At 61.9% G+C, this 27,761-nt stretch overlaps 1 protein-coding gene across 16 annotated transcripts in view; it reads right to left on the bottom strand.

Moving 5' to 3' along the window:
* PTPRS (protein tyrosine phosphatase receptor type S) overlaps positions 1-27,761 on the bottom strand; it is a 90,513-nt gene that overhangs the window by 9,277 nt on the left and 53,475 nt on the right. For 4 of the 16 annotated variants that reach the window (XM_036234063.1, XM_036234064.1, XM_036234061.1 and 1 more), the window contains 11 exons: positions 20,606-20,875; positions 18,623-19,204; positions 17,690-17,823; positions 17,039-17,183; positions 4,980-5,077; positions 4,242-4,495; positions 3,538-3,631; positions 3,026-3,241; positions 2,446-2,603; positions 1,977-1,988; positions 1,603-1,715 (listed from right to left, as the gene is read on the bottom strand). In XM_036234063.1, the coding sequence (XP_036089956.1) occupies positions 1,603-1,715; positions 1,977-1,988; positions 2,446-2,603; positions 3,026-3,241; positions 3,538-3,631; positions 4,242-4,495; positions 4,980-5,077; positions 17,039-17,183; positions 17,690-17,823; positions 18,623-19,204; positions 20,606-20,875 (2,076 nt within the window). Of the gene's footprint in view, positions 1-251; positions 300-1,602; positions 1,716-1,976; positions 1,989-2,445; positions 2,604-3,025; positions 3,242-3,537; positions 3,632-4,241; positions 4,496-4,979; positions 5,078-5,489; positions 6,099-7,579; positions 7,698-9,772; positions 9,800-9,952; positions 10,147-11,350; positions 11,657-17,038; positions 17,184-17,689; positions 17,824-18,622; positions 19,205-20,605; positions 20,876-27,761 lie in introns of all 16 variants that reach the window. The other 12 variants (XM_036234057.1, XM_036234049.1, XM_036234050.1 and 9 more) reach the window with 7 other exon arrangements.

Below are 27,761 nucleotides of genomic sequence, written 5' to 3'. Positions count from 1 at the left end.
GGGCCCCCAGCTGTCGCGTGGGCGGGCTCCCGTCCTCACACAGGCGTGTGCACGTGTGTCTCGCCTGTGCCCCTCTGCGCCCCGCTAGCCACAGCCGGCAAACCCGGGGCCCAGCAGACCAGACCCTCCCGCCACCCCCGAAGCCAGCGCAGGACGGGGGCTGGGGCAGAGCTAGGAGGCGGGATGGAGAAACCGAGGATGACAACAGACGGGCGGCGACAGGAAGCCGAGAACAGGACACAGGAACTAACTTTCAAAGCGAAGCCCCGGCTCCCCGAGGGGGCTGCTGAGGCCTGAATCTGCAGAGACAGCAAACAGTAAACAGATGAAAAGGCCCGGGGGCCGCCGCCCCCCTGCCCGCGCCGGGCGCGCGCCAGCACCCAGCCGGCAGGGCCAGGGGCAGGGGCTCGGCGGTGTCGGCAACGGGCGCTCACGGCTGCCGGCCCCACCCGAGGACCCGCGGCCGCTGCAGGAAGATCCCAGAGTTTGGGGTTCTTCCGTCAACACGTGCCCCAGACCAACCTGGCCTCGGGTCCCCTGCTGGCGTCCGCGAGGGGGAGTTCTGGAGGAGGACGCGGGACGGTGAGGGAGAAACCCGGGGGCAGGGGAAGGATGTAGGGGCCCATGAGGCCATCAGCTAAACGCGCACATTTAAAGATACCCGGAGGGACACATCGCTGACGTGAGACAGAGACTCTTCTCTGTCCAGAGACAGACAAGAGAAGGGCGTCCACGAGAGAGGCCACGTGAGACCTTGCGCAATCCATTGTGGAGGGCTGCAGCCGTCAGTTAAATGCAAACCCTCGGAATCCTCATTCGACAAACACAGAACTGAGGCGAGACAGTCCGGCCCCTGCAATGGCAGGTGAGACCCTGAAAACAGCGGCCGCCAGTTGAATGCAAACGTTTAAAACCTCCATTCGGAAACGGCTAACGGGAACCAGTTCGGATGCAGCAAGTGGAGGCCAGAGGGCGGGCAGAGGGACTGAGCACGAGGAAGACAGCAGCCATCGGTTAAACGTGAACCCCTTTGGTTAGGAGTGGCTGGCACGAAGAGAGAGGAAACGGGGTGCGTGCGCCACTGCGTGGACGTGGTCATGAACAAGATGCCGTTGCCTGCCGGGCGGGGCCGGCGACTACAGCGGCACCCTGTGAACCTACAGGAAACCGCGAAGAGGCAGGGGCAGCAGGGGCACCTGTGGCCCCCGTGGGGCGAGGGGCAGGGCACCGGGGAGCTGCACGTTCCATGCCCTGCTCGGGGCACACCCCAGAGCAGCACGGGAAAGGCCACGGGAAGACGCCAACACGCGCCACTAAAGGGCTCGAGTCGAGAGGGGCGCGCGGAAGCACCTCTTCCTGCCGGGAAAAACGAGGCTCTTTTGGTTTTGTCTGCAGACGCCCCTTAAGCTCTCAGAGGCGCCAGCAACGGCCAGCAACTCTCGAACGCCTCGCCTGCCTGCAAGCGGCCCGCGCCCGCCCCGCAGACGGTGGGGTCGCTGGAGTCTAACTGCAAGGGCCACGGCTGCGCGGGCCACAGGCGGGCGGCGGGCGGCGGCACCCTCTCCGGCGGGCGCTGTCCCCGCAGCGGGAGGCGGGGCCTACCTGGCGTCTGGAAGTTAATGCGCCTCATTTCCACAGGGTCCTTGGGGTGGTGGGGGGCGAGGTCGGCGTTGTTCAGCAGGCACTTGGTGCGGGGCTCCGAGTCCTTGCGTTTACTTCATGGGGGGCGGGGAGAGGAGCGTGTGAGCACCTCTGTGCCAAGTGTGCGCACGGACGGGCACACGCCGGCACCGCGAACGCGGCCCAGCGGGCGGCACGAGGCCAGCTGTGCGCACGGCTGGGCTCCCGGCCCCACCCGGGCGCGTGGCAGCTGCTGGGGCAGCCGGGGCACCCCGCCCCGCGGGCTCAGCGCCGCCCCAGCCGCTCCTCGGCCTCCCGCCTCAGGCCTCCCCTCCGGGGGCAGGCCCGGTGCTCACCTGTCGGGTTTGCTGCTCCCATGTGCAGACGCAGGTGAGGAGGGAAAGAGGACAGGTGAGCGTGTGCTGGCCACGCAGGGCCTGTTCGGTGACGGCCGGTGGCCGTAACGTCGCCGAGCCTTGGTCTCGGCCAGCAAATGGGGGGGAGCCTCCCTGCTGGGTCCCCCCCCCCCTCGCCGTCTAAGCTGCGACACGTCCCAGGTGGCCGCCTGGTGACTTTCGTCATTAAACTGGACAGAGGCCGCCTCTGCCCCAAATCGTGCTGAGTCGTGTGGGGCTCACGAGGAGTCGGACTGCTGGCGTGGTCTGAACCCCAGGCCGTGTGACATCGAACACGCGGCTTGACCTCTGAGCCTCGGTTTCCCTACCCGGCCCAGCGAGGGCCTCTGTGAGGGCCTGAGACGACCCCTCCCTAGGCCTGCCCCGAGCCCCCCCTTCCCAGGTCTCTCCCCCTCAGGCGGGGCCTCACTTCTTGTAGAGCAGGATGGCGATGACGATGCAGATGATGAAGACCACAGCCAGCACCGGCCCGATCACCCAGATGAGGCCCTCCTCGCCGTCCACGATGGGCTGGGGGTCGGGGTTGTCCAGCTGGAAGGGGTCTGAGAAGGGGCTGGCCGCAAACGTCTGCAGAGCGGGGCAGAGGGCGGGGACCTCCCTCAGGACCCCGCTCCCACACAAACCTCTGTGCCCAGCCCCCGCCACCCCTCCTCTGGCCCCCGCGAGCCGACCCCGCTGGCCGCGCTCATCTCCGCTCTCCCCGCCACCCCCGCGCTGGCCTCCCGAAGTCCTTCGCTCCTCTTGCACCTCCAGACTGTGACATGGCCAAGTCCTGGGCTGCCTTGTGTTTGCCGAACTCCTACACACCCGTCAAAGCCCCAGTCCCAAAGCCCCTCCCCCTAAACGCCTTCCTCTTGGGAGTCCCCCGACTCTGAGTGCAGGGAGCTGGGCGGGGTGGGGTGGGGTGGGGTCCGTGTCTGGACCTGAGGCCCTGGCCCTGGGGCCTGCGGCCACCCCGGGGGGCGGGGTTGCCGGATCCGGGCACTCACCGGCTCGCTCTTCTGCAGCACGGCCAGCACGAAGAGGACGTAGCGGTGGCCGGGCTCCAGGCCTCTGTTGTCAAAGCCGCCGTACTGCTTCTGGTCGCCCGGCTGGAAGGTGGACGGCAGCACGGAGAAGCGCGCCGCGATGTAGGGCCGCGGCGCCTCGAGCTGGCGGGAATGCCGCAGGCTGCGCCGCTGCAGCCGGGAGACGTCCTGGGTGAGCTGCGGGGGACAGGCGGGCGGGCCTCGCTCAGAGCCGGGCGGGGCGTGGCCCACTGGGGCGGGGCCCGACGTGGAGTGGGGCGGGGCGCCACGTGGTGGGCGTGGCCCACTGGGGCGGGGCCCGACGTGGAGTGGGGCGGGGCGCCACGTGGTGGGCGTGGCCCAGTGGGGCGGGGCGCCACGTGGTGGGCGCGGCAGGGCATGATGTGTGCGTGCGGCGGGGCACGGCATGGTGGGCTTGACGGGGGTGCCCAGTGGCCAGGACGTCTGCCCGTGGCCAGGCCCACAGCCCTCACCTCCTCCAGGTCCATGTCCTCGGGGCTGCCCAGTGGGGTCAGAAACTGGCCACCACGAGACTTGCGCAGCGGCACCATCACGATGAAGTAGCTCCTGTTGGGAGGAGCAGAGGGGAGTCGTGAGCGAGCCCTGCCGTCTGGGAGTGCGTGGGGAGCCCCCGCACTGAGCCCTCCCTTCTGCCCACAGTGGCAGGCCTTTCCCCTGCAGCCCCAGCTGTGTTTGAACCGAAAGGCCTTCGATGACACTGTGCCTTCTGCACAAGAAGCCTACCCCATGCAATTACAGCCCTTGAACTCCTACACATCCTTCAAAACCCCCACTTCCACGCCCACACATTTTTGGAGCCCTTAATTTCCCTCTGCCTCCCAAGCAAAGTCCTCTCCCCACTGGGGACTCTGGTGCCTCTTACTGCCACACCAAAGGGCCAAGCTTCTGGGTTTAGGTGTCCCCCCATCAATCTGGGAACCCCAAATCAGTGGATGATCAACTACACGGGCATGTCAGGAAATGCTGGAGGAGCAGACCCACGACCACGTGTCGTGACAGCGCCCATGGGGAGCACGGGACACGTGACGTGAGGCTGACGTAACCCCCACTTTACACGAGGTGAGGAAATGCAGGCACCAGAAGGTGCCGCAGCCGGCCCCGGTCCCACGCTAGCTGAGGGGTGCCAGGGGTCCCGGGGGCGGGGGGTTGAGCATACTGGACGGGCACGGGGCTCTGGCCGTCGGGCAGGTACACCAAGATGAAGCCGTCGGTGTCGGGCTTCGGGGCCACACTAGGCTTGCCACTGAGCAGGTTGAAGGCGGTCCAGGCGGTGACAGTCTGCTGGAGGCCACCCAGGCTGCTGCCCCGGTTGGTCAGCACAAAGTTGTAGAAGGTGTTGGGCTTGAGGTGCGTGATGAGCTTCTTGGTGGTTCGGCCGTCGACGTCCAGCGTGAGCCCATTGTACTGGATCTGTGGGCCAGGTCCGGCTCAGTGCAGCTCTGCGCCCAGCCCCCGCCCCGACTGAGCCGCGATCCAGACTCAGCCCTGACCCCGCCACACTGAGCCTCCACCCCAGCAGAGCTCTAACCCCAGGCTAAGCCCCGACTCGTGAATCCCACCCCTGACTGAGCTCTAACACTCTAAAACTGGGCCCCAACTTCTGACAGAGCCTCAATCCTAGCTGAGCCCCAGCTCTGAGTCTCAACTCAATCTGACTAAGCCCTGGTCCCAGAAGCAGCTCCCGCCCCAGACTTAGCCTGTTTAGACTGAGCCTCTAACCCAGCTGAGCCCCAGCTCTGCACCCCAATCCTGTCTTAGCCCTAATCCCAAACCGAGCCTGAACCCAGACCGAGCCTCGATTCCCGGTGAAGACCGCTCCCACCCCACCCCGAGCACAGCCAAAGCCCACCCCCCCACACTGCCTGCTGACCCACTGGCCGCCTTGGGGCCGCACCTTGTAGGGCGTGGGGGAGTCGTAGTTGTCGGGGAACTCCCAGCTGAGCAGGACCGAGGTCTTCATGATCATCTTCACCTTGAAGTTCTTAGGCGAGACTGCGCCGGGCAGCGGCCGAGCGGGAGAGAGCAGAAGAGAAGCCGGGTGAGCGGGGGACGGGGCGGGTAGCGGGTAGGACGGGGCGGCCCAGGCGCTCCCTGTCTTCTGCTGTGCCTATGGCCTTCCTGCCTGGCCCTGGCCCGGCCCTGCCTGGCCCTGTCCCAAGTCCCTGCTGGGGGAGACGGCGCGGCTGCAGAGAGAAGGCAGAGGAGGAGGGGTGGGGGCCGGCGGTGCCACCGAGGCATGTCCCACCTTTGCCAACGCCAGAGCCTGGGGGTCCGGACTCGCCTCGAGCGTCCATGAGGAAGCAGAAAAGTGAGCACTTACCTGGCGGGGGAGAGGGAGGGGGCTGGGGTGGGGGGGGGCGCGAGGCCCAGTCCGGCTCTGGTGTGGGGGTCGCCGCGCGCCTACCTTGGTCCCGCAGGAACGTCCGGTAGCGGACGGGGGGGCTGTAGGGGCCGGGGCCCCGGCGCGTGTGGGCCCGCACTTGGAGGTCATAGGCCGTGTCGGGCTTGAGGCCCTGAAGCGTGAGCACGTTCTCGGCCCCCGGCTCAGCCGCCGCGGGCAGCTCGGTCTCTCGGGCGGGGCCCAGGGTGCCGGCCTCCCGGACGGCCACCGTGTACTTGACGATGGCCCCGTTGCGCTCGGCGGGCACTGGCGGCAGCCAGCGCAGCAGGACGGTGCCGGCCGAAGCGTTGCCGGCCGCCTCGAGGATCTGTGGGTGGCCTTGGGGCGTGTCTTCCGGGATGCTCAGGACCTCCACCGCCTCCTCGCCCAGGCCGCCGCGGCTCCGGGTCGCCAGCCGGAACACGTACGTGGCCCCCTTGTGCACGCCGGCCGCGGTGTAGCGGTCCTCGGTGGGCGGGAACTCCAGCGTGGCCAGGGGCGACGCGTCCTCGCGGCCGAACTGCAGGCGGTAGCCCAGCACCTGGTCCTCGGCGGTGCTGGCCGGGGGCTCCCAGCGCGCCAGCAGGCTGCCCTCGGGGGTCTGCTGCACCGACAGGGTGGGGCGGCCCAGCACTGTGGGGACACAGGGCTGGCGTCAACGGCCACCCGCCGGTCTTGGAGCATGGGGGGGGGGGGGGGGTTGTGGCTTTTAAAAGAGGGTCTCTGGGAGGCCTCGGCGAGAAGCAAAGCCTTGAGGGAGGGGAGGGAGGGAGCTGCAGGGGGGGGGTGTCTGGGGGGACAGTGTTCCAGGCAGCAGAATCAGCCAGCGCAAAGGCCCTGCGGCAGGTCGAGCGTGAGGAACAGCACGGAGGCCGCGGACTGAGAAAACCCAACGAAGGAAAACACCCCCGGACGTCACGGCGGGCCGCGCGCACTCACCCCCTTTACCCGGGACGTCACGCGCCTCTTGCCTGGCTTATCTGACCCCTGCTGGAGCCTGATTAATGCCCCGGGGACACAGGAGTGTCCAAAATCCTGCTCGTGCCTCGTGGCCCTCAAAGTCTAAGTAATGACGAATGCGCCAAGAGATTTTGGGGTGAGGTAAAGAAAAGGGAAGGCTAGGCTGTACAAAAGGAACCAGGCTTCTCCACTGCAGGACTTATCAGGACCTTTAATGGACCGTGCCGCGGGTAGGCAGTGAATACAGTGGGTTCAGCTTAGCAAGCAGCATCATGCAACACCCCTGAGGAGAAACGGATCACGGGAGGCTCCTTGGAGGAGGTGACGTGTACCCAAGGTGGATGTGGGGCCTGGTCCTTTCCACTGGCAAAGGAAACAGTATGGGCGGGGCTGGCGGTAGCGTAGAGAGGGGCTGTGTCTAGCCTGAATGCCAGGCTATGGGGTCAGAGGTGTGGCACCGAGGGTCCCCAAAGAAAGAATGGGTGTGTGAGGTGGGACGGGGGCCTTTCTATAGCTCCTCAAGCACACTGAGCCCGCCCCCCACTCCACCCGGGACATGCTCCTCAGGTCCATGGCTCCCTCCCACCTCACTCAGCTCAGCTGCGGCTGGGAAACAAACAGATCCTTGGGACTGATGAGAAGGGCCAGACGGGGGAACTGAGGCAGGGCTGCCAAGAAAGGCTTCGCGGTACAAGTAGGGAGATGGGCACACCGCCCCAAAATGACAAGCCACCCGAGGTGGTCGGAGCCACGATGGGGCGGGACAGAATGCTGGGGGGGGGGGGCCCAGAGAGAGCACAGAATCGAGACTGGGATGCGGGCGGGGAAGGACTCCGTGAGCAGGCGGAGACAAGGCAAAGGCCTAACGGATGGGGCAGACGCGGCGGCCTGGAGAAGGGGCTCCGGGCAGAGGGCCTGGCGGGATAAAGCCAGAAGGGGACAGAGGGCGAGGTGGGTACAGTCAGCTGCTGTCTGTCCGCCTCTGGCGCGAGCCACGTCGCTGGGGAGGCGAGTGAGGACGACGGGGTTGGACCCTGCTGGGGAGCCCCCCGCCCCGCCCTGCTCTGACACACCCTCTCCGCACAGGGGCTCAGGAACTCTGCGGGGACGCCAGGGGAAAGGGGACCATGGGCAGGGGACGGGGGGTCTCGTACCTGCTCCCTTGGTCACGACCACCTTGGGTTTGCTGCGGGCACCGTCACCTTTCATGGTGTAGGCGGCTACAGTGATGGAGTAGGCGGTCTCAGGCTGCAGGTTTGTGATGACCATCTCCTGCAGGGGGGTGGGGGTGGGGTCAGCGAGCGGCTAGGGCTGAGACCGGCCCTGCCCACCCTCCTCCCTGGGCTGGGCACGAGCAAGGTGGATGTGGGGCCTGGTCCTCAGGCAGAGACGTGCACCGAGCTCATGCGCAGACCCCCACAGGAAGCACGTGCATGCTGAGATGGGCACACGCAGCCGCAGCCGGACGAACCTGCCTCACCCGCCGGGACCAGCGATCTAGCTCCCACGCCCATCCCCAGTCTGTCCTCCCCAAAGCAGCCACCAGAGGGCGCCTGGGAGCACCTGAGTCAGGTGCCAACAGCCTGGCATGGCTCCCACCTCCCGCAGGGTAAAAACCCAAGTCCTCCCCGCCCACAAGGCCCTGCCTGACCTGCCCCGTCCCCTCCCTCTCCCCCCCTCGCTCACGCTGCCCCAGCCACACAGGGCTCCTCACAGCTCCAACACGGTCCTGCCCCAGGACCTTTGCACAGGCTGCCCCAGGACCCTCTGCCTCCACTACACCCACTGGGAATTCCCCACGTAAATTTGCAACAGCCCATAGTTAAATTTTCAGGAATTTTAGAAGCCAGTTACGAAATACAACTGTTATTTAAAGGTAAATTATGTAAACATGCAAATAAATCATGTTAAAAACAAAGGTACTACCTACTCAAAGCTCCTGTCCCTAATTACTGCACTACCTGTCCCACACCTACGCTCTCCAGGTTACTCTGCCTCGGGTCTTGTGGTCGAAAGCTACACAGCGATGAGCTAGCGCACCCTGAAACCGACGCGGTGAGGGCATTTACACGGGGGCGGCGGGGACTGCGCCCGGTCAGGGCCCCCACAAGCCCACCTGGGGAGACGCCTGTTCAGCCTGCACCACGGTCCACCCCCTGCCGCCACCAGAGCTGCGACCTGACACGTATCTGTGTCTTCTCCCCACTGACGTCCCCTTCCCACACTGGACTGTGACCCTGGGAAGGGCTGGCTCGGGGCTCCTCCTTGGTCATTGTCACATCTGCAGCACCTTGCACAGGATCCGACCTACACTAGGTCTCAGTAAATGACTTCTCACTCGCCCTGACTTGCACGTACAGTGTCACACGTGTGCCCATGTCCCCACGCATGCAGACCCACAAACACGGTCCGGCATGCCTGGGCGATGTGGGGTGACCCCAGGTCAGGAGCACGAGGAGGGGGACAGGGATGCATGAATACAGAGTCTCCTGCCCCTGAGCCCCAGGGTCTCGGTGGGTGGGAGGCGCTGAGCTGGAGCCCACGGGTGAACTCCCCCCCCCATGGGAGGAGGCAGAGCCTACGGCCCCCCTCGCGTAAAGGGCAAAAAGAGCCCAGAGAGGCAGCGACTGGCCCGAGGTCACACAGCAGTCCCGCCTCTGGCTCGCAGCCTCCCCGGAAGGCGTGCCGGGGCAGAAACAGCGGTGCCACAGGCCTCCCCTCTACCCTGCGCCCCCCACCCCTCTTGTCACTCAAGGGCCAGAATGAAGCGGGTGTTTTGGCCAGAGAGAGAAATTTCTAGGCCAGGGAGGGCGGAGGCAGGTGATAAAAGAATCAGGCCGGGTTGGAAAGTGACCTGGCTCTGGTCCGGGTTCGTGGGAGGCGGTGGGGGGTGGGGGGCGGTGGGGCGCAGGGGCGGCGGGGCGGGCCCACCCGGTCAGAAGGCACGCCAGGCTGCGGGAACAGCTCGAGCAGAGGGGTGGTGGCGAGGCCCCCAAGGTGTGGGGCAAGCCGGGCATGAAGCGCGACCATGAGCCCCTCAGACTCCAGGGGCCACCCAGGTCAGGATAACGAGTGACCTCCGGGCCCAGGCCTCTGCCTCGTGTCCAGGTCACCCCTCCCGGGTCCCCAGCAGGTGCCACCTGGGGCTGCCTGCCCATCTGCCTGATATGAAACAGGCTGGAGCTCCCAGAGGCGATGCGGTGCACACGAGGGGACTCAGAGGAGGAGACCCTTTGACAAGGGAGCTGCGGGGGGGGGGGGGGGGGGCGGGGGACAAGGCGGGTCACAGCACAGCACGGCCCGCGGGAAGAGCAAGAGCTCGTCAGTGGCCGGAGGACGCTACTTACATATTCGGCTGTGTCGTCCGTCTCCCACTGAGCGCGGGAGGAGGCGGCAGGGGAGAGAGGAGGCGGTGAGCGGAGGCCAGAGGGAGGGGAGCAGCGAGGGGGGCAGGAGCGCGGGGCCGGGCCCCGCCCCGCCCGCCCGGGGCCCCGCCCGCCCGCGCCGCGCCCCGGAGCCCCGCCCACCTGGGCGTCAGCCAGCATGATGTCCTTGATGCGCGGTGGCCCGCGGGCCTCGGCGCCCTCCATGCGCACGTAGTGGACCTGGTAGCCGCGGATCTGGCCGTGCTGCCGGCCGGGCGCGGGCGAGCGCCACAGCACGCGGATGGCCGTGGCGTTGAGCGCCTCCGCCTCCACCTTCCGCGGCGGCGCGCTGGGCACTGGCGGGGGAGCGGAGGGGAGGGCCGGGCGGGCCGTTACTGGGGCGCTCGGCCTCGCCCCGGGCAGCTGCCCGATGCCAGGGTGCCAAGTGGCTGCCAGTTAACCATCAGCCGGGAGCGCACGCCTCCTTCACGCCTCCCCCAGCCCGGGGAGGGGGCCCTGACGGGGTGCCCCATTCACAGAGGCCCCCCGCGCCGCTGGGCCACGGGGCGCGCTTGGGCCAGCCACGCCCCGCTCTGAGAACACTGTGCACACGGCCACCATCCTCACAGCACCCCTTCTGGGTAGGGGCTTATTCTCGTTTACAGACGGGGAAGCTGAGGCCCAGTGCACTGATTCCGTGATCAGAGTTAAACCAGCAAGAGCCGGGGTTAAAACACCAGACAGTCCAGCGGTGTGACCCCACGGACCGCAGGGTGCGGCCAGCCCACTGGCACCAGCCCCCGGATCAGAGCCCTCGCTGCGCACGCCCACCCCAAGGTCCGGCAGGACGAGCTGCTCCATTTCCCCCCGAGATTTAGGACGCAATGCAGAGCTGCCCACTGGAACTTTAGGCCAGTGGCTCGGAAAACAAACCCGGTTCCACCAGGCTCAACTCTATTCGGGAAGCTGCTTGCTTTGCCCAATCAACCGCACGCCCTCGGCTTCCGCCGGTGGGCACCCCACCTCTCCCTGCAGCTGAAGACTTTCCACCTTGCAATGGGTCACCGCGAGAATACTGACATCCCAGAAACTGACCAACGGAACACATGGGTCTCTGTCCCCCAGGGAGCTAGCGAGGGGTTAAACGTGATCAGCAGACAGGCTACCTCCTCTCAGAGAGGACGATGGCTCAGAACCAGGACGCTGCGGATTCTGTCTCAGCCCGAGATAAATCTAAAAGCTGGGCTTCCGGGGTCAGGGACCTCAAGACTTTTGCAAGTGCGACTTGCTGCTTCTTACACTGCTCCCGAGGTTTCCACCATCGGACCAAAATATAGGGCTGCCACGCAACTCTCCTGGCACAAGGCTCAGGTCTAGGATGGAGGGTTCCAGAACCGAGGTGCCCCAGGCTCTCGGGAGGCTGCTGGCTTCGTGCCTCCCTCTCGGGACAGTGGCTTCTACCTTCTGGCCACCGGCCAGCCCAGTTTTCCAGCTAGGAGGCTCCGAGGCTGGCCCGGGCCGGGGCCTGCGGGGGGGTCCCTGGGCCGGGGCGGTGCTTACCGTCCTCGTCGGTGCGGATGACCACGGGCGAGCTCTCGGGCCCTGGTCCCACCTCTGTGTGTGCGACAGTCGTGATGCGGTACTCCGTCCACTTGTCCAGCGCCTCCAGCAGGATCTGAGTGGTGGTCGGGGGGATGCCGTTCACCTCCTTGGGTTGCGGGTCCTCCGAGCCCAGCGGTCGGTAGCGGACGCTATAGCTCACCAGGGCCCCGTTGTGCGTTTCCGGCGGCGGCGGGCGCCAACTTACCAAAATGGCCGTGGAGCGCGTGCTGACGCACTTAACATCTTGAGGGGGGGCGGACGGTTCTATGGGAGGGGGGAGAACGTGGGGGTGGGGAAGGGAGGCGGGATGGGCAGGGAGGGGGCGGGGAAACAAAAGATGGGAAAGAGAAAATAAAAAAGAAGATGATAACAAACAAAACAGGACTAAAGCAAAGAGAAGTCGAACCCAAAAGAAGCGGGTGTCAACCAAAGGTGAGATGGGCAGGTGGGGGGTGGACCGGGAAGGCTGGCCAAGAACACCTCGCTCGCTTATGGGGCTGCCACTACTTGGCACACAGTAGGTCTCAGGTAGCCTGTGGAGCGCACACCAAGTGCCAGGCATTGTGACGAGAGAAACAGTAATAAAAGCCCCATTTACTGGGCACCTGCTATGCACCAGGCATGGTGCCAAGGGCTTTATAGAATAACCGCGAAAGTACCAAGCCCCTACTATGCGCCGAGCACGATGCCGAGGGCTCGATAGATTAACAGCAGATGTACTTGTTTGTCCAACGTCTACTGTGTGCCAAACACCGTGCTGAAGGAAGAGCAATAAAGGCCTCGCTTACTGGGTACCTACTATGTGCAGTCGCCATGCCAAATTGAAAAGCAATAAAAGCCCCAATTATTAGGTCAGGCGCCAGGCACGGTGCCAAGGGCTTCGGAGAGTAACAGTAAATACTTATTTGTTGAACACCTACTGTATACCGGGCACTATGCCAGAGGAACAGCAAAAGCTCCAATTACTGGGCACCTACTGTGTGCCAGGCACAGCACCAGGGGTGGGACAAGAGTAAATATACTCATTGACTGAGCGCCTACTGTGTGCCAGGTACGATGCCACAGGAATGGCAATAAAAGCCCCATTTATTGGGCACCTACTGTATGCCAGGCATGGTGCTAACAGCGTCACAGGATAATGGTAAATGCATTTATTTCCTGAACACCTTCCGTGTGCCAGGGAAATAGCAACGAAGGCCCTATGTACTGAACACCCAGTATGTGCCGGCCACCGTCCACGTGGGAAAGCAATAAAAGTCCCATTTACTGGGTAACTACTATATGCCAAGCACCATGCCGAGGGCTTCAAATGACAGTGAAATGTTTATTGACCCCTGTGTGCCAAGCACTGTGCTAGATAATAGCAATAAAAGCCCCACTTGTTGGGTACCTACTATGTGTCAGGCATGGTGCTAAGAGCTTCACAGCATAACAGTAAACACATTTACTTACTGAGCACCTACTGCGTGCCAGGGCAACAGCATTGTAAAGCCCCACTGATTGGGTACCTAATGCACGCTAGGCTCAGTGCTAAGAGCTTCACCGGTTAACAGTAAAAGCAACTATTTACTGAACACCTGTTCTACCAGAGACCCCGAAGGCCACCCCAAGAGCTTACTTCAGCCACTGCAACCAGGACCACCCTCTTGGCCCACTTGAAAATAATGCCCATGTCTTAGGCGCCTGCTGTCTGCCCGTTAGCATGCCAAGGGCTGTAGAGAGTAATACAAGGGCCTGTTTATTAGACGCCTGCTGCGTTGGTCCCAGGCTCAGGCTTTACGGATAACACAGCCCATATTTAGCGCCTACTGTATGCCAGGGTCTTTACAGGTCAGAGTTCCGTGCTGAGCCCCTACTATGCACCTGGCACCACACTAAGCCCATTACGGAGCGGCAGCAAGTCTCGCTTCTTGAGCGTCTGCTATGGGCTGGGTATCATAATGGCCTCCTAGAGATAAAAAGAACAGTTGCCTTTTATGCAGCACCTACTGTGGGCCAGGCACTGTGCTAAAGTCTTTATCAGACAAAGCCCTCACGTGTTAAGGAAAAGCCCTTGCATATTAAGCACCTACTGTGTGCCAGGTACTGTGTTGGGACTTAACTGAAAACCATTCCCACATATTTAAGCACTTACTATGTGCAAGGCACTGTACTAAGGATACTTTAATAGTTCTCACCTCTTAAGAACCTACTGTGTGCTAACAACTATTGTTACTGGATTACAGCAGTTGTCCCCATACATTAAATCCCCGCTGTGTGCCAGGGACTACGGAAAGAGCCTTACATAAAAATGGTACTAGTTCTTATTGAGCACCTACTGTTTGCACACACAGTACCAAGGGCTTTGCAGATAAGAAGCCCCTGTTTTGAGCACTAACTGTACCAGTACCATGTTAGGCCCTTTCAGACTGACAATGGCTCCCATGTGAGCACCTACTATGTGCCTAGCATAGGCTAACCTCTTTAAATAAAGTGCCACTTATCGAGCACTTATTGCATGCCAGGCATTGTGTCGAGAGCTTTGCAGAACCATAACTGCAGCCCCCACATTTTGGATACCTTCCGTGTGCCTCGCAAACTGCTAACAGTGCGACAAACTACTAATCGCTTCCATTCACTGAGTGCCAACTATATGCCCAGCACTGTGCCAATCCATGTTTAGATTTAAAACAGCAGCTGCATATATGGAGCACCTACTGTGTACCAGGCAACATACTAAGGGCTTTGTTGGGTAACGGTGACAGTTCCCACATACTAAGCACCTACTGTGTGTGTTAAGGGCTTTACAGAATAACAGTAATAGCCTCCATGTGTTGAATACCTACTACGGGCCAGGCCCTGTGTTAAGGGCATTATTGGTAATTAGCCTCATGTTCTATGCGCCTCCTGCATACCCAGCACCCTAATCGCTTTATAGACACAAAATTCGCCCCACTGATCACGGTTCATTTAATTCTCATGACCCCCCCCCAGGGGGCCGGAACTATCACCCCTCTAGCCCCACCCCACGTTACAGGTGGGGAAACCACTTTCAAAGCCTACCTGCCTGGTTTTCTATTCTCATTAAGTGCCTAGTGGGTGCCAGACCCCACCCGTCCTGGGGGCTTTTCACGTATCGCCTCCCGTTTTACAGATGAAGAAAATGAGGTCAGGAGACAGCAAGTTACCTGCCCAAGGGCACATGGCAAGAGGCAGGACTTGAACCCAGGCTCGGCTGTTGTCCGAGGGCAGTCTCAGCTTGAGGCTGGGAATTCTGACTTAAGCCCATACCATCTATCAGCTCGGGCCAGGTGAGGGTGGCTGGAGCCACGCTGCCTCAGGTGCTCAGCGTCCACCCGGCCCGGAGGAAGGCCCGGAAAGGTCGCCGGCCTTGTCCGACATCAAGGCACAGAGGACCCTCATCATCATGCCAGCCTGTTGTTCACTGAGCATGGCGTATAGCGTATAGAGTGCTTACTACATGCACACCCTATGCTGGACCCTGGGGTCCAGAGATGAATCAGAGGCCCCTGTCTTCAAAGACGTCAGGCCACGAGGGACCCCAGAGACCATGCGGATGGATTACTTCAACTAGAATGACCCTCCAGACTCAAAGTGAAACACTGGAGCTCCATCCTCCAAAACTAGATACTTGGGGTCCCCCCCTTATTTCTTGACCAGCCACCCCAACCAAAAGTGCCCGGGGGAATCAGGCAGGAGTGGAAAAACCAACCAAGGAATGTGCCGGAAGGAATGAATGCGCTGAGAAAGGGGGAGGAAAAATAAAACCAAAACCATAATAAAACATGAAACAACGGTGATGGTGATGATGATGAAAAAAACCATAATAAAAGAAAGAAAGACGCCTTCCAGAAAACTCCCAGTCTGGTTACCTACCTTCCACTCTTCAACTGCTAACTTACAAGACTTTCTTACGAGAGAGGGAAGTGGTGAGTGCTGAGCTACAAGGCCAGACCGCGCTCTGGGTGGGTCTCCAGACGGAAGCGGGCCCGCAGCCCCGCTCCAGCCCCTCGTGTGGGCACGCGCTGTAGTTCCGGGCTGGCGCCGACGAGGCGGGGCGGCGGGGCGGTGTCTGGGGAGACCCACGGCTGAGTGGTCTGGCCTCCACCTACCCTTGAGTTCAGCCTAAGAAGCCCGCAGCCCCCGGGGCTGTACGCCTGGCCCTGAGTCTCGGCTGTCAGCTCTCTCGGGCCCCGCCCGTCTCGGGGCGAGAAGTGGGGAGGCTCTCCTCCCCGATCCCCTGGCCTGGGCCGCCCCAGAGGTCCGCGTGGCCGGGCTGAAGCTGCTTTCTCCACGACCGTGGTGGCCGCCTCCTTCACAATCCGGCCCAACCTGCGTGGCATCTGGGGAGGGGGTGGGCGTGAACGGGCATGCGGGCTGCGTGTGCGGCAGCGTAGGGTTCCGGATCCCCGTTTCTGGGCAGGCGCCCCTCTCGGCGGCGGGGTGGGGAATCGGGCACCGGACTGCGTGCAGCCCGGAGCGGCCAGGGCAGGCGAGAGGCACGCAGGGTGGGCCGTGTTTGTGAGCCTGCTTGAGACCAGCGCGTACTCACCTTCGCACGCCCGTGCCGGGCTCTCACGTGGCCGCCCAGGCCACAGGACCCCCTCACTGATCGCCTCACGGACCAACACCCCCGGCCGCCTGTGAGCCACAGAGGGCTCGGGCCGAGGGAGCGGGGGGCGGAGGGGGCCGGGGGGGCGGGGTGCCGTGTCCCTGAGGCCCCCGGTCCCAGCGGCTCAGACACCCTGGCCGAGCTGGTCACTCTGGACTGGCCCGTGACCGCCCCTCACCCTGGGCACACACGCGGGGGAGTGTGCGTGAACGCTGAAGCTTCCAGACAAGGCCTGGGTGGCCACGCCGTGACTGACTGAAGGGGGGAGGGGGGAGGGCCACAGGGGCACAGGCCACAGCAGTGGAGGCCACGCCACGCTAGGCCAGGCAGAGAGGAGGGAGCAGAGGACGGAAGGGCTGCTTCAGCCTCGCGCTCGGAGCCGGCGGGGAAGGCAGTGGCGGGGGCCACGGTGTGGCCCAGAGCCAGCTGCCAGCGGCAGCGTCCTGGCCCAAAGGTGACTTATTTAGGACAGGGAGGCCAGGCAGGCACAGCGAAAAAGTCTAGGAACTTGAGAGTCCTGTACTGGGCTCTGCTCTACCCCCAAATCCAGCATGAGCTCTGACTCCCACTGCCCCTCCCCTCAGTAGTGAGGACCTTGCCTTGGCGGGGAGGGAGGGCCACCTGGGGAGGTGGGGTGGTCTCTGTGCCCTTTGCCATCTCGGGGGTGTGAGCTGGAACAGCCTCATGTACCCCTCCAAACTCCTGGGAGATGGGTACCACGTGGTCATTCAATTAAGCCCAGATTCAGGCGAGGAGGAGGAGGGGTGCAGTCAGCGACTGCTCCCAAACTAAGGGCGAACTGGCCACGTGTCGCCCCCCAGGAAGACAGGGAGACTGGACCCCGCACCCGAGCCCCTCACGGCCCTGGTGCCGGTGGTCGTGTCCGAGGTGGAGGAGCCAGGCGGGGTCGGGCCGGAGGCGCCCCCCCCCCAACCCCCTGCGGCAGGCTCTGCCCGGGTCGGTGCACTCAGAGGACATCTGCGCCGGCCGAGGGTCCCCCCCGCACGTGAGGGCGGGGTCCACGAGACACCTACTGGACTGCAGCGTGCGCTGCCGAACCACCGACGTGAAGGCGCCCAGGCCTTGCGGGGAGCGGGCCGCCAGGCGGAAGGCGTACTCCGTGTTGGGCTTGAGGTCGTCCACCACGAATGCCGTGGCCGGGTCGAAGGTCCTCCCGACCTGGGAGCGCGGGCGGGAGAGACGGAGGGAGACCCGGAGGGAGACAGAGACAGAGACCGTGAAAGACAGGTGAGGAGGCGTTAAACGACGCACAGAGACGACAACGAGTTACAGCGAGGCAGAGACGCAGGAGAGAAACGCGGAGACGAAGCGGGCAGGGGAAGGAGAGAGGGAGCACGCGGGGGCGGGGCGGGCACGGCCGGCCAGCGGGGGCAGCGCGAGGGGCGGCCGGCAGGGTGGGGGGCCGGGTCAGCCCCCACTCGGCCTGACCTCCCCCCACCGGCCCCCCTACTCTACCTGCCGCTCCCCGGCCCCCCCTCTGCCCCTCTACCTGCGCCGCGCTCGGCCCGCCTCGCCCAGCCCCCAACTCGGCCTGACCTCCCCCCACCAGCCCCCGTACTCTACCTGCCTCCCACCTGGTCCCCCACTCTGCCCACCACACCTCCTGCCCCCTCACCCTGCCTGACCTCCTTCCCCGGGCCCCCACTCTGCCCGGCCCCAGGTACCTCTCTGCCGTGGTCGCCCTCCCGGAACAGGAGCTCGTACTTGATGACACTCTCCTGCCTTGGGGGGCTCCACGAGAGCCCGATGCTCGTCTCCGACTTGGCCTCGGCCCGGAAGTTCATGGGCTGGCCGGGCACTGGGGGAGGCAGAGAGGCAGAAATGGGGGGTCTGGGAGCAGCTACCCACCACCCCGCAGAGGGCGCCCGACTTCCAGGAGTCCCCCTCTCCTCAGAGAGATCACAGCCCTGAAGGACAGGCTTGTCTCCGGATGCTTCCGGAATGTTCTCTCACTGCTCTTATTACGCCCATTTTCCCAGGGGAACCCCTATTGCCCATGTCAGTTGCCCACCTCAATTCTTCTACCCTCTCCGCTTCCAGTGGAAAAAACATTTAACACTTCCCTTTTCAGATCACCCCCATGCCTTCCTCCTCCCCCAAATTAAATGACAGAGAACCTGGTTGGAACCTGGGTCTCCATCCTGTGCCCGCTCTGGTGGCCCCGTCTCGATCCCCCTGTCCCTCCGCCTGAGCTGCCTGCGTCTTGCTGGGTCTGAGGTTCGGGACTGCCGAGCCCACGAACACAGGCCCAGCAACCTGCAGAGCTGGCACCCCACGCACCTCAGGGCCCCCTCCCCGCCCCGGCCGTGCCCCGCCCCCGTCCTCAGACGCAGCCCCGCAGAGCTACCTGGGTGTCCACCTGCAGCCCCGTGGGCTTGCCAGACGGGACTGTCCCAGCAAAGCCGGAAACGTGGGTTTTCTGGGACAACGTCCTGCTTCAAAGCGCCACGCGGGACGCCCAGACCGCCCTGTGGCTCCCGGCGCAGCCGGCCCGCCGCACGCCGGGAGGCGGCCCAGCCCCGCACGGCCGCCTCCGCCTCCCCCGGGCCACCCGGGCCGGCCGTCCCCACGGCGCGCGCCTCCCGCGGGCTCCTCACCTCCCTGCTGCGTCTTGACCTGGATGGGGTCCGAGAGGGGCCCGTCGCCCACGGAGGTGAAGGCCAGCACACGCACGGTGTAGGTCTCGTCCTCCAGCAGGCTGCCCACGGTGGTCAGCAGGCTGTCGTCCACGTTGTGCTTCTGCCAGTTGCCCACGGGGTGCTCGGGCTCCATGGTGTAGTAGACCCGGTAGCCGCGGATCAGGCCGTTGGGCTCCACGGGCTCCTCCCACTGGACGATCATGGTGGTGGCGCTGAGCATGCGGGCCTGCACGTTCCGCGGGGCGCTGGCTGGCGCCTGCTCGCCCGTGCGGGTGACCACGGACTCACTGGGCGGGCCCTGGCCGATGGAGTTGACAGCCGACACCCAGATCTCGTACTCGGAGTTGGGGCTCAGGCCGCCGATGCTGTAGCGCGTGGTGGTGACGTCCTCTTTGATCTGGTACGGCCCGTCCTGGCTCTTGGACTTGTACTCGATGACGTAGTAGGACACGGGGTCCGGGTTGCCAGAGTCCCACGTGATGGTGATGCTGGTGGCCGTGTTCTCTGTCACCATGGGAGTCCCGGGGGCCTTGGGGAGAGCTGCGGGTGGGGCACGGGCACAGTCGGGCACAGCGGCCGCGGGCCCCGAAGGCTGTGTGACTTCCTGCCACGCGACCGCCCTCCCTGCGCAGCGACGATGGCCACTGTTCCGTCGCCCAGAGCAGGGCGCAGCAGACGCCAGCCCGAGGCCTGGCACCTGCTTCTGTAAATCGGGTTTTCTCAGGACACAGCCATGCTTACGCGCCGCCCCTGGCCGCTGCCCTACCACGGCGGCAGGGCTCAGGGGCGGCAGCACAGACCAGGTGGCCCGGGAAGCCGAAAACACTTACTTTTAAAAAATATCCGCTATTTAAGAAAAACAGTGACGTGAAGAAACAGCGGCGGCGCCGGCCCAGCTCGGGGCTGCGCGCTGCTCGGCCGAGCCCGTGTCCGACCAGCCGCCGCCTGCCGCGCACTGCGCCTGCGACGCGCACGGCCAGCTCAGGGCCTCACCCGCCACGGAGGCTGGCGGCGGCGGCGGCCTCACGCGGCTTCTGCCACCTAAGGGCGCCTCGTTTCCTCGTCCGTCTGTCCTTCCCACCAGCAGGGACCACGCTGTGTTTACGGCTGCGTCCCAGCACCTGCATGACTGTGACTGCCTCTGCCTCGTGCTCCCAGTTCTCGCACCGCGCAGGCCCCCCAAGAAGCATTCATTCACCCAGAGGTCGATCCCTCCACAAAATGAACAACGAACCAACTGACCCTGACACTTCCTATGACCCCGGGGCGGGGCTCGTTGAACCTTTCTGGCAAGAGCCCAGACAGTAAATACTTGCAGTTTTGCTACTCTTGTAGCTACAAAGCTGCCACGAACAAGGTTGAACAATTGAGCACGTGCCAATAAAACTTTATTTATAAAAACGAGGAGAGGGCCGCATTCGGCCCAAGGGCTATAGTTTGACGGCCTCTGTTCTAAAGCTAGAAAAATTTTCAGGGACACCTTCCTCTGAATCTAACCACAGAGTGGAGACAGTAGGAGAATCTGCAGTCCCATGCGACCCCTCCCTACCCTGCCCCACCTCTCTCCCTGAACCTTCTCACGGGCTGTTCCCTTTTCTGAGAACTGTTCCCCATCCTCTTTGGCGCATTCCTTTTCAATTTCTAGTCTTTTCCGGACCTAGCTTTCCTGGGAGGTGGGACTTTCACTCTGGGGTGTGAACGATGCTACGCGGCCCCCGTCATGGCCCTAATTAGCCTGTATCATGGCTCCCTGACCATCTCCCACCTTGGACTGTGAGCTCAACGGAGCAAGCCCCTGTCCCACTCCTCGGAGCAAGGCCCAGAAGAATCTGTGACCGATAAACGTGTCCACAGAACCATCCCTTCCATGGCCGCAAACGACCGAGGCCAGACTCAAGAGGTCTTCCGCCCGCCTCCCCCTGCCCCCTGCCCCCTGCTCACATTTCACCGTGATCTGGGCCACGGCCTCGATGACGCCCAGGCTGGACATGGCCACGCACGTGTAGTTGGCAGAGTCCTTGACATCCGTGAGTTCCAGCACGTTCCGACCCACAGGCATGTCGTCTTCGGGCGTCAGGTCCTCGGCCCCCTGCATCCACTTGACGTATGGCATGGGCGAGCCCACGGCCACACAGGTGATGTTCACGCTGCCACCTGGCATGATCTCGTGGCTCATGGGCAAGATGGAGAATCGAGGAGCCACGCGGCGGACTGGGGGCGGCAGCGGCGGGCGGGAGATGCACGGGGTGGGGTGCGGGGGGGGACAGGATGCAGAGGAGGAAAGAAAGAAAAGCAGGAAGAAAGAAAGAAGGAAAGAAAGAAAAAAAAAGGAAAAAAAAAAGCGGAAAACAATTTAAATATAAACAGGGCTGTTTCCTTCCCCCTACTTGAAAAATTTTTTTTCATCCAAATGAAAAGAAAACAAAGAAACCAAATTAAGAAACTAAATTCCAACACAAAGAAACCAAAACTTTAAAGGAAGGTACTTCACAAACAATATATAGAGAGAGATATCGATATATAATCAGAGACATGAAGCATTATTTCATAGCAACAGGGTTTCCGAGACCAGAGGGGCTGGTCACAGCACAGTTACCAACACAAAAATTTATCAGCTGTTTCTCATCTTTGATGACAGACGTGGCTTCAGGGAGCAGCCCCTCTGCCTGCTCTCCCAATGGGGAGCTTCAAAAGATCCCGGCTGCAAGTGGGGGGCTCCGGGAAGGATGGACGGGGAGCTGGGGGGGTCATGGGAAAAGCTGGAACCAGGAGGCAGAGGGGCCCCGAATCTCGCCCCCCGCCCACCCTTGTCCTCCCTTGGTGACTCGGGGCCCCATCCACTTCCCAGGGGGCCCTCCAGGAAAAGATGAGAAACTCTAATGAAATTTTTGTGGTTTTGGGGTATAGAAACCCTTCTAAAAGCTTCTGTCGGATCTCACAAGTTTCCATTGATAAATGCAGCTCTGAGTCACAAACAGCATGCAAAAGAGATCAGTTGAGAGAGAGAGAGAGAAAAAGAGAAAGAGAGAGAAAGAGAGAAAGAGAGAGAGAGAGAAAGAGAGAGAGAGAGAGAGAGAGAGAGAGAGAGAGGGGCAGGAGGAGGGACGGAGAGGGCACTATGCACCGAGAGGCCGGGAACTCGGGGGCCTTCCTGCACACTCGTGTGGGCGCCAGAGAGAGGAGAGACAGATGAGAGAGAGAGAGAGAGAGAGAGAGAGAGAACACAGGGAGGGGGCAGAGACGGAGAGGAGGAGGGGGGAGGGGGCCCACTTCAATGCTGCATATTAACTCTAGCAGATGTGACCCAATGTGACGAGGCACATTGTCACATCACAGCCCTGGCAGAATAACAGAATGTTAATAATAATAATAATAATAATAACAATAATGATAATAATAATAAACGGGGGGATGAACTCGAACGCGGAGGAAACGGGCATGTTCTGTGCATTTCCTGGCGGGGAAGCGGATGCGGCCTTCTGTCCTCATCTCGCAGACCATGAAGGCGGCAGGACGGATTTCGGGGGGCTCCGTTTTCGGAAGTCGGATGGGTTTCCGGGCTGGGGGGAGGGGTGAGCGCCCGAACGGCCACAAGGCGCCGCTGCCCCAGGGGAGGAGGTTTAACCGCAGAGGGAAGGATGGGGTCCCCCGAGCAAACCCTTCTAGCCACGGAGAGTCTGTCCCTGGCTAAGATCTTGGGGCTTCAGGAGGCCACGTGGGTGCGTCCCCAGCTCTGGGTGTGTCAAGGAGTCTTGTCCCCAACTACAGACAGGACAGACTGGAGGCTTGAAAGGCAAAACGAGGCCACAGAGTGACCTACAGCACCCCCCACCTGCCTCGAATTTCCACGTGGTATTGGGGGGGTACAGCTGTACCCCTAAGAGGCTGTTTGTAGGGGGTGTGACCTACCCTGCAGAGAAGGGGGCTCCAGGGGCTAAAGGGAGGCAGTCTGGTTCTCTCTCTTCCAGCCTGGGTTCCCAGCTGGAAACCCCAACCCCTGCTCCCTAATCCCGGATGGGGGCAAAGAAGAGGGGGCGGGGAGGGGGGCCAAGAAGCCGCCAGCCCTTCAGAAAAGGAAGCCCCTCGAAAAGTCCAGAGTCACGCTGGAGAGACAGGATGGAGTGGAAGGTATCTCCGGGGGGCGGGGGCGGGGAGGGGAGGCAGAGGGGCCATGCAGACAGCTTGGGGGTGAGGGGCAGGGCAGGTCACTGAGATGAGGGGGTGGCTTTCTGGCAGGGCGGGGTGGGGGATGACGGGGGTCAGGAGGAGAGAATGGGGTCCGGCCAGCCAGCGGACGCGGTCCAGGCCAGCCGCCGGCATCCACAGCGAGGCACACACGAGTGGGATGCCCGGCGCTGCGTTGTCATGGAAACGGAACACGGTGGGGGGTGAGCGTGGGGGAGCTAATTAATCAAGGACAGAAAACGGCATCGACGTCCAGAACAAAACCGGGGAAAACGAATGAAGAAACAAAGCAAGGGGAAAAGAAAAAAAAAAAAGAAAGAGGAAAGAAAAATCCAAAACACCAACCAAAACAAAAAACCTTTCAGAAACAAAACGCCCGAAAGCCATAAGGAAAAAAACATGGAATGGGTGTGGGGCTGAAAATCGGGGTCTGAAAGGAGGAGGGCTGTGGCTTCCCCCGGGAGGTGCCCCCCACCCCCGGCAGAACACAGGGTCTGGCCCCCAGCGCCCGAGAGCCTCGGCGGCCACAGAGGTAACATCCTTGGAGAAAGAGCCTTCGGGGCAAACCAGCCCAGCCCCGCTGGGGCACCTCTCTCTACAAAGCCCCTCTCAGCCCCCTTCACAGTGACACCCCGCCTGTCCCTTAGGGCTGAATGCACGGGCCGCCCACTGAGCACACAGTAAGGCCGACTCTTCATGGCGAAGGAGCACGTCCCTGGGCAGAGGAGGGGATGTGGCTGAATGAGCCCGGCCGCCTTGGGGGTGTCCCTCGAACTTCTGGAGCCTCCATTCCCTCCACTGAGAAACGGGGGGACATGCTGAGCCCACTGAGCTGCCGAGGGCAGTGACCGCTCGCCGTGGGCGTGGGGCTGGTGGAGCGCCTGTCTGGGGCTTACGGGGCGCTGGGAAGATTCACTACGCTGAGGGAGTCTGGGGATGAATTAGAATGGAAGACGTCTTTGAAAAAGGAAATAGTACGAATTTCTATCGCATCCCCATCTCGCTTTCCAGCGCCCGACCCTGAGAGGCACGTGTTCTCGAGCCCGTTCCGTGGACGAGAGGTGACAAGCCTAGCGGGAAGACAGGCGGCAGGGAAGGGGGAGGGCTGGGGGGAGAGGCCGGCGCCTGCCTCGCAGTCAGCCTCCTCCTCTCTCTCCTCCGTAAGCGGTGAGAATTAGAGCCGGGTGCCCCTTCTGGGCACCTGGCTTCCTTTCAAACTTGTGACATCGAAGAGGGCAAAAGTGCTCACCACCTATGTACACCTATCAACTGAACAAAAGCCAGCAGCCACCAGTTGAACAAATCCCCAGACGCTTTCGGCAAAAGGCTTATACTGAGAGGGGCTGCTGGAACATTTAAGGGAGTAAGAGCTCGTGTCCGGATTTACGGATTCAGTGTGAGCCCAATTCAGCCCTCTCTAAGGCTTGACATCTCGCCAAGGAGACCCTGTCCACACCTGACCTTAAAATACCTCCCCTTAGGAAGTACCGTAATTTGGAAGGTAAGTTTCTTCAGAAGGAGAGACAAGGCTTACATCTAAACTCTGTAGAAGACTTGCTGCGCAGAGCTGTTAACTAAACTACAAGCCAGTTAAACGTGGGAAGGCATTTATCCACAACGGCAATTTTAGTGCTTGTAATCCCCAACATGGCCAGCAGCCATCAGTTAAATGAATCTGCCAACAGCTATAAAAGCCGACACCCAAGACACTTAGCCCGCTTGCTTCCTCACCCTCCCCGTTCGCTTCTCGGGGTGTGCAGCAGGAGGGGGGCTGGTTTGCCGCGGGTCCGGGGAGGCCTGCGCCCAGTGCCGCTCGGTGGCTCGGAGCCCCCGCGGGGGGTCTCGGGAGGCCTCTGGGCGCCCTCCCAGCTGGCGAGGGAGGCCAGGAGGCCAACGCTGTGTTCTGCCCAGTTTGGCGCTGACACCCGCCCGCATCATCTCTCCACCCCCGGCTGCAAGCTTGAGGTGCGGGTTAGAAAGTAAGGTGGGCGCGGAGCCCACGGGCCAGTGGCCCCGCGGGACCCCCGCCCCCAATTACCGACCTGAATGGAGGGTCCAGGCAGGTTATAAGGGGACCACACCAGCCTTGGTCCTCAGCACGCTCCAGCTGGCTCTCGTTTCCAGCTCTTCTCGTCACCGAGTAGCCGGGGGTCCCAGCGGGGGGGACCCCGCGTGGGTGAGGGGGTCAGGAAGGTGGGCGGTGGGAAGTGGTGGGTTTGGGAGGGGGGCGGGTCGCTTCAAACCCCGATTCACATGGAAAAAACAACTCAAAAACCGTCAAAGCAACCGGGAGACGACCCCTCCCCCAGGCAGGAAGAGGCAGAAACTCAAAAACCAAAAAGGGGGGTTCAAGGGAGAAGGGTGGGGGAGGGGTGGGTGGGGGGAAACTCAAAAGTGAGGTGATCTGCTTGAAGCGCTAGGCAGGGCACTCGACAGTGTTAGGCGTCTCAACGGATCGGCAAGCCGCAGCTCTGGGGGTGGGAGGCGGGGGCTCTGTGGGGCATTTTGGGGTGAGAGAAGCTGCCGGAGGCTCCTCCAGACTCCAAAATGAGGGTGAGGGCGGGGGGTGATGCCAAGAAGTCTGCAGCCTCCAGGTTTAAGCTTAGATTACACCTGTCCGGGAGGGAGGGGTCCGACACCCATGTCTCAGCCCCTCCACTGAACCCCAGCCTGTGGCCCGGGGGGGAGAACACTGCCCCCCACGGCCTGCCCTATGCGTCTCCCGCCCCCCAGCCTGCTGCCCCCCCTCCCACCACCAGCTCCCTCCGCCCTGGGATGGCATGCAAGGCCTGGAGGGACCTGGCTGGACCCCTGGCCCGCGGGCTGACCAGCGGCCTCGGCAAGTTGGCGTTTTGAGCCGGACAATTGCTGCGCCGTAGGTGGTCTGGTTATTTACTTTTTGTTTGTTTGCTTGTTTCGTTTATTTATTCAGATACGGCCTCTCCCCAGGTGCTTTGTTTTTTGTTTTTTTATTGGTCTGGACAGAAAATGGGATATCTCGTCAATCGACTGACTCCCTCCACCCCACTCGCTGTGGCCGCCGGAGACTCGGGGCTATCCAAACGACAAGGTGTAATCTAATGTCCCCCTCACCCGCCCCCCCAAACAGAAGAGACAGCAGTGCAAGGGTGCGAGGCAGGCAGCAGGCGACAGGTGTCGGGAGCTCAGTGTTCCTGCAGGACGCCCCTCCCCCGCCCGCCACGCCCGCCCCGGAGCCCCGCCTCCCGCCCCGGAGCCCCCTCTCCCCTCGCGAGGGTGGGACCAGGAGAAGGGCTGGGGCCTGACCTGCTGCTGCCCACCCCAGGGTCAGTCAGGGCGGGGCATGGCTAGGGATAATCAGCAGGAACTGGGGAGCTCTCCAGCACACTCCAGTGGAGATCTTTATGAAGATTTAGGAGGTGAGGGGAGGGGTTCCAGGCCCAATATCTGTATCTATTCCTGTTCTGGGGGGCGTGGGGCAGGAGGTAAGGGGAGCTACCTAGAGCTCACATCTACCAATGATACAGCTTGGTGCCGGAAATTTAACTTTAAGAACAATTACAATTCCCTGCTACAGATCGATCTGAAAAGGCCCAGGGATGGGAGTCACAGGTTAAGGGTTCTGAAGAACACCTGGAAATTGGGGCGATCTAGATCTGCCCCTGGTGACAGGCGTCGAGTCCCCATTTTCTTAGCTTAGTATTCCGAGACTGGGCGCTAAACTGCCCCAGCCCCGCGTGGCCTCCTCCACAACCCTGATGACAGTTTAAGCCCCTCGAAAGTGGGAAGTTCTTCCCTGTCCCCTCTCCAGCTTGCTGAGTTCTCCGAGTGTCCCTGTGGCATAGGGTGGGTGGCACGGCATCTAACTGGGTCCTGTGCATTATGGTTCAATAATGCTGTGTTGCTAGGCTGAGTGGTAAAGACATCATCTTTAAGAGCCACTAACCCGCACCTTAAAAGCTTACGATTTTAAAGAGACAAACGAGAACACAGTCAGGAAGCATGTAATCTGATCGTCTTCCCGCCCTGTCAAAAGCCTGAGCTGCGTCTTCTTCCGGAGAGTTCTGGGAGTGGAGCTGCCAGTTGCATTAACAAATAGCCTTGGTTTTGACTCTGGCCTTTTGGATCTCAGCTAAATTTCGGGAGGAGAAGGGCAAGTCCCAATGTTCCTTCCCCTGAACAACCCAGGGTCAGTAAAGCTGGAGATTGTGAACTGAAGAAGAGTTAGGTTGGGGGGGGAATTCCTTGCAATGAACTCCCAGAACAGGCTGCTCTCGCAACAATGTAGCGCCTGCTCGCTGCTCTCGCAACAATGTAGCGCCTGCTCGCTGCTCTCCTCCCAGGTGGCCCAGCTCTTCTGGTGGGCTGGTACTTATCTGCAAGGGCAGCCTAGCACCCAAGCTGAGCCTTTTTTTTTTTTTTTCCTCCTTCTGACACTGTGCCCAAAGAACTTCCTGGGGGAGCGACAAGGCCTAAGATGAGAGACATGGCTCTGGGCAGGCCACTGACCTCACGGGAATGGGTTTGGAGCCAGGAGAAAATGAGATCATGGGATGGGCTCAGAAAAGCACTAGCAAAATACGGGATCTGAGCAAATGAGTTAGCTTTTGCCCTATGATGCCTTTCCAAGCAGTTCCCCATAAGCCATACGATTCAAACGATGGACCTGTGAGGTACGTAACAGGGACACTGAGGTCCCCCCAGAAAGGAAGGGACTTTTCCACATTGTTTGCTTGAACTCTTTAACTTCCCTGTTCTGCAACAATCCCGCTAGTGATTTCTTTTGTGCTGGGCACTTGAGGAACATTAATTAGCTCGATGGAACCCTCCCAGCTCCCCCAGGCATATCGATGACCCTCACAGTTCAGAGTAGAAGTACGGACTCCAGGCATCCAAGTGACTAGCCCAAGGCCACAAAGCCCAGGAGGGGCAG

The sequence above is a fragment of the Rousettus aegyptiacus genome, unplaced genomic scaffold (genome assembly GCF_014176215.1).
Source record: "Rousettus aegyptiacus isolate mRouAeg1 unplaced genomic scaffold, mRouAeg1.p scaffold_m13_p_16, whole genome shotgun sequence".
In the NCBI taxonomy this organism is placed as follows: domain Eukaryota; kingdom Metazoa; phylum Chordata; class Mammalia; order Chiroptera; family Pteropodidae; genus Rousettus; species Rousettus aegyptiacus.
The sequence above is the reverse complement of the archived record's forward strand: the minus strand, read 5'-3'. Positions and strand labels throughout refer to the sequence as shown.